Consider the following 5,498-nt stretch of genomic DNA (forward strand, 5'->3'; position numbering starts at 1 on the left):
GAGAGAGAAATTGAATATCCTGTACGAACTGGCTGGATACAGAACTAATAAAAAAATGAAAAAAAATCTAATAGTTGTGGATGACACCAAACCCAGTGACAGCTTCAAAGCAGAGAGTCATAGGGGGACGAAATTAAATTGATTAGTTTTATACTTTTATTATTGAGTTATAACTTAAAAAGATCTCAGCAGGCTTAAACCTTAAAGGCTCGTGCTCATGGAGGCAGAGCTGAGAGAGATTCCAACATTATCTTTGGCATTTCTTCCACATCCCTAAACCGTGATCTGACTGCCAAACTACACTCCAAACTCTTCTTGTCTATTCTTCTTATATGAATGAATAAAAAAAAAGCCTAAAGTTTTGCCTTTTGTTAAAATAAATTAAAATATTGGAATCAAGTGTTTTCCAAGATAGTATGGCTTTAATTCCATATATGGATGGCGCCTCAATTAAAGAAAAGTTATATGAGGAAAACCCACCAAAACAGATTTAATAATTGCAAACTAGTATTTGGATCAGATGATTCAGATCTGTAACAGCAGTGAGTCCCCATCATGGTGGTCCTTTCACCTTTGGATGGAAAATGAGAGTTATGGGTTGCATTGTCATAAGAAGAATTTTGTCCCAGTGCTTTTGTAGGCAGTGGGCATGGATTACAAAAAATTACCCTCTGAGAAAGGCCTGATTATCCAGGTGTGGGTGTGGCTTCAAATTGTCTTCCAGTTAATTGGTTTTTCAGCATGGTCTCTGTTGACGATAGCCAATGTCTCTGCAAAAAAACATCCTTAGCCCATCAATGGAAAAATGACTATGAGCCTGTAAGGCACCCTTGACCCTGTTCTTCAGTAGGACCACACCACTAATTCAAGTGGTATAATTATGCATGGTTTCGAACGTCACCCAAGCTTCACAATTCATACAAAAATCTTGCAGAAATTCCAAAATTTTGGGATTTTCTGCCATTTATTTCACTTAAAAATTTGGATAATAGTATTAAATAAAATGATGAGAAAAAACTGAACTAAAATTTGAAAATTTTTATCGTGGACCAAGGTTCCAAATTGACTGAAATTTCTGAAACATCGAACTTTGTATTAAAGAATGACCCTTTTTTTCTTCTAATAAGAAGTCTGAAAGATTGAATTAAGGACATATTTTGATGAATGTAATTGGAGTGTGGCAGTTGATTTAAATATACAGACAGGAGTAGCAAGAAATAAAGCAAAATAAAATGCACAGGCACAGCGCATGGGACACCATTTTAATCAGGGGCTGTACATGCATGCAGGAATATAGAAAAGATCCACAGGTCTCATTATAAGTAACCACCATTCATGAGTCATGACATGAAATTAAATTAAAGAAATAAAAAAACAGAAGGAATTTATTTATCTTCTCTTGCTCTCTCTCTCTCTCTCTCAGGTTCGGGTTGTTTCCTACTGCATTCATAGGCAAGCAAGGAAAACATAAGTAAAAAAAGAAACAAGATCCCTTTGAGATCTAGTTCGTTCTCCCTTTAGAACACTCCCGTCTCTTTCTGAGCAATAGCAGAACAAGGTCGAAGATATCACTCTATCTCATTACCATTATCTTCTCTGCAAATAACCTGTTCCAGAGAGAGAGAGAGAGAGAGAGAGGAACATATTAAGAAATTAAAATTGCATCAATGAACTTTATTGCATTACTGGGAAAAAAAATCAAATCTAAGCAAAAGATCCAATAGCTTACCATTTTTTCTGAAGTAGTTTTCCGAGGATGAGACTTGAGAGGACTGTAAGAAACCAAATTGCTTCTGGAATTCAGGCGTACCCTATTACATCTCAGGGGAAAAGATGCAAGTATGAATAACAAGAAGAGAGAAGAACCCAGACAGGGAGGAAGCTGATATTAAAATGAGAGAAGAAATAAGAAATGCAGACCAAGAGGAAGCTACGTACCTCAAAACGAGTGGCAGAGAAAGCTTGTGAGAAATCACAGAGATTGTCCATTGAAGCTTGGTTATCGGAGAGAGTAAAATTGTTCTGCGGAGACGTGTTAAGAGTCCATTAAGAAAAAAATAATTCCCAACAACAAACAGATAAAATAATAGAAAGGGGGGAATAAAATATAACGAATGAGGAAGATGCGTAGACAGAGCAAAAGCAATCTATGTCTCTATGCCTCTAACCATTATTTCCTTTTCTTTTCCTTCTAATTAATACTCTTGATCTACACTTGCCTTGGAGAAGTCGAAGAGAGGAGAGCTAGCAGTGTCATCAAGAAATGAGGGGTGTTGTTGCTGCTGCTGCTGCTGGTGCTGCTGCTGTTCACGTTGGTCTATTTTTCTTCTTTTTACGCTCGTCTTGACTAATGCGGCATCCGAAGAAGCAGAACAAAAACACCCATTTTCATCACAGTAGACTTCATCTTCCTGGAAATGTGGAGGCCCAGAAGATGCATCAGAAACCATAGATAAATCCTCTTCTTCATCCTCCTCTTTTGCTTCTTTTTCCATAAAATCTTGACCAAAGAAAGCAATTTCATCACCAAACTCGCAACCTCTTTTACAGGGATCAGCAGAAAGAGAGTGGTCTAAATACATAGTCCAACCAGATTCACACCCACTACTGCACTCTGAAGCCAAACCATTCATGTTTAGCCTTTCCTTCAGAGAACACCCAAATGGGTTTCCTTCTATTAGCTCGTGTATCCACGAGAAAGCCGAATTAGATGAGATTGAAGAGAAATGGAACCGGATTTTCAGTTCACACTATTTCTGTGTGTCTTGTTCTCCTTCCTCTCTCTGACTCTGACTCTCTGAGTAGAAGACGAATAGAGAGAAAAATACCGATCGAATCGCACCCAAATCTTAGACTATTTTTGTCCTGACCCTCTTCTTCGTTCGCCTACATTTTCTCTCCGTTTTTTTTTTTTTTTTTATCTACCTACGGATGCATAAATTTTGCCAGTTGGGTAACTTGGGGTTGGTTTTATTGTGAGAGAGAGAGAGAGAAAGAGATGGGGAGGGGAGGGGAGGGGAGGGGAGGGGAGGATGGAGCCACAACGGCGTCACATGCAATACAGCTAGGCACTGTTGTACGCTCTACGCAGAAGCAGGCACAACTCCATTATTTCAAATCCCGTGAACAGGAAAGCTGGGGATTACATGGGTCTCACTCTCTTCTCTTGTCCCTTGTTACGGTGCCACGGACTTGATTTGAGTTTCATTTTTCTTCTTTCTTTTTCATTACTGCATTTTCCACATTGCTTCAACATCATCGTTGAAACTTAAAACAGAATCGTTTTAATATTTGGATTAAACAAAAACTTGGCTTCCTTTAAGATGGTTGTGGGGTCATGTTATTTTACACAAAAATAGAAAGGGTTCCTTCTTAATTTCTATGCCATAATGCTGACTGTGGTCTGTAGAGCTGCCTGCCTTTGTTCTAACACTTGCATACAACAATGATTTTCAAAACAGTGTTGTTAAATAACTGAAACTGTTCTAGGGTTGAAGTCAATAAAAAAAAAAAAAAAACTGTTCCAAGGCTAGTTAGCATTATTTATCTTTTTATGGTTGGAAAAATGTATTGGGTTATGCTTGAAGCCTTGAATCAGGGCGAGAATGGGTTTCGCGGCAGAATTGAAGGGATCAATTTTTGAGACCCTGGGCCCATTTTTGCAGCAGAGAGGAAGAATTCCGGATTCTGCAAAAATGCATACATTTGGCCTTTGATTTTTACATTTTATTGAAATTAAAAAATAATTCAAGGTAAAAGATTTTTTTTTTTTTTTTTGAATTCCACGCCTACTGGTCACAACATTAGGTTCTGGAGCTATGGTTTAAGGGTTATTACTGTTGTATGGTAAAATAGCTATATGTAAATTCAGACAATCATTTTAAAGGGAGGTCAAAATTTTATTGAATTGGTAAACTTCAATCATTGAAAATCTTAAAACCCTTTATGCTGGAAATTAAATGTTTGAGGGAAAATTTCCAAAATGATGGTGCCAACAGAACTCTTTAAAAGAAACAAAAAGTCTCTTTATATCCTTTCTTTGTTTAAATCACGATTGGAAATTAATTTGAAACTCTATATTGTGGGTATAGATGGATAAATGATTAATCAAATCAACATGAAAAACAAATTAAAGGAAAAAAGTGCACTTTGGCTTTGTAGAGTACAGAAACTAAGGGAAAATAGAGATAAAAAAAAAGAAAGAAAGAAAGAAAGAAAACAGCATGGAACTCTGGTCAACCATAAGGAGAAGGGTCATTAGATGTCTAAAACCACTTTAGAAGTAGTTATGCAGATGTAGAATACAAAGACCTAGTGGGACAAGATTTAAGAGGAAAAATTTTGGCCCACATTCTCTAAGGTTATGTTTGGTTTGGAGGAAAAGGCAGGGAAAGGAAGGGAAAGATAGGAAAACCTATACAAGTTGTGTAAGGATTACTCTACCTTTTTCTTCAAACCAAACAGCTTAATTGTAAACCAAAATTTAGATGTTCTTAAACCAGTAATCTCTCCTATTATTTACTAAAGAGCAAGTACTGTTGTTTTCCTTTAAATAGTAGCCAATTATATATTTTGATTTGGTTCTTCTTAGAAGGAAAGGTTTCCTATCTGGATCAGTTAGACTTATTCACTAGGTGGGCTACCCAATTTCTATCATATTGTAGACAGATGATATAGCCAATTTGAAACCTACTGTGTCTGTCAAATAGGATCTTGATCTGGCCTTAGTTCATCATTCAATTAATCTCTGTTGCCTCCACAATAACCCACCATTTATTGGAGCATTCCCTTAACGATATTAAATGTTCAGAGTTTCAATCTTTAACTTATTTTAATTGGAAAATATCCAGATCCTGACTGTATGAACTGCACAACACTGAAGAATTCGAACCTAGGTTTGTACCAACCGGGCTAGGCTCTAGCCCAGCTGGTACCAAGGCAACATGGGGCCATGGTTTTGATTGGTGTGAGGCAGAACACTGTCCAGCATCGCTGGAGTGAAGATGAATTGTATTCGAGTAATTTCACATTTGAAGTCATTTCCTTACCCAAGGAAATGAATTAATTAGGTAGGGAGGACAACTGCAACGACATTTCGGTCAATAAAAGCTTATGTGGGTTTATCTGCTTCTTGTGCATTGACCAATTGCCTTGAGTAGAAGTAGTTGATTTTTGGCAGGCATTAAAAGCCATTGCCCAATGCTGGTCCTAGCTGCCCAGGGGCCAGGGCCTGAGTGGTGAGGGCGGAAGGGTGGGATAGATAGGACTTAGCCTTTTATCATTTTCATTTTTTCTGCACAGTGGTTTCCTTCAGAGTTCAGATTCGAACCTGCATTTTTGACAAGTGACTGCTTTCAGAATTCAGAGCTAGCCTACAGTTTCATGCTTGTGAGCCTGAGATTTTACCCATCATATCATACATATACACCAAGCAATGGCCCTAGACGTATTTTATATAAACATCACATAAGGCTGTGTTTGTTTTCAGTGTAAATGAG

At 37.5% G+C, this 5,498-nt stretch overlaps 1 protein-coding gene across 1 annotated transcript; it reads right to left on the reverse strand.

The window, feature by feature from the left end:
- Positions 1 to 1,292: 1,292 nt before the first annotated feature.
- Positions 1,293 to 2,964, reverse strand: LOC104608729 (protein SOB FIVE-LIKE 5-like). The gene is made up of 4 exons (XM_010274802.3): positions 2,220 to 2,964; positions 1,939 to 2,022; positions 1,730 to 1,811; positions 1,293 to 1,607 (listed from the first exon to the last, which is right to left on the reverse strand). Exons 1-4 carry the CDS (start codon positions 2,631 to 2,633, stop codon positions 1,588 to 1,590), a joined length of 600 nt encoding a protein of 199 aa, XP_010273104.1. The 5' UTR covers positions 2,634 to 2,964; the 3' UTR covers positions 1,293 to 1,587.
- Between the last annotated feature and the right edge of the window lie 2,534 nt (positions 2,965 to 5,498).

This window comes from Nelumbo nucifera, chromosome 5, assembly GCF_055504915.1.
Source record: "Nelumbo nucifera cultivar China Antique chromosome 5, China Antique-T2T, whole genome shotgun sequence".
Taxonomy (NCBI): domain Eukaryota; kingdom Viridiplantae; phylum Streptophyta; class Magnoliopsida; order Proteales; family Nelumbonaceae; genus Nelumbo; species Nelumbo nucifera.

Coding starts and splice junctions, on each gene's coding strand:
- LOC104608729 (XM_010274802.3), bottom strand. CDS start 2,633: ATGAATGGTTTGGCTTCAGAGTGCAGTAGTGGGTGTGAATCTGGTTGG. Junction 2,023..2,219: donor CTCTCTTCGACTTCTCCAAG/GCAAGTGTAGAT, acceptor ACGTCTCCGCAG/AACAATTTTACTCTCTCCGA. Junction 1,812..1,938: donor TCTCTGCCACTCGTTTTGAG/GTACGTAGCTTC, acceptor GAGATGTAATAG/GGTACGCCTGAATTCCAGAA.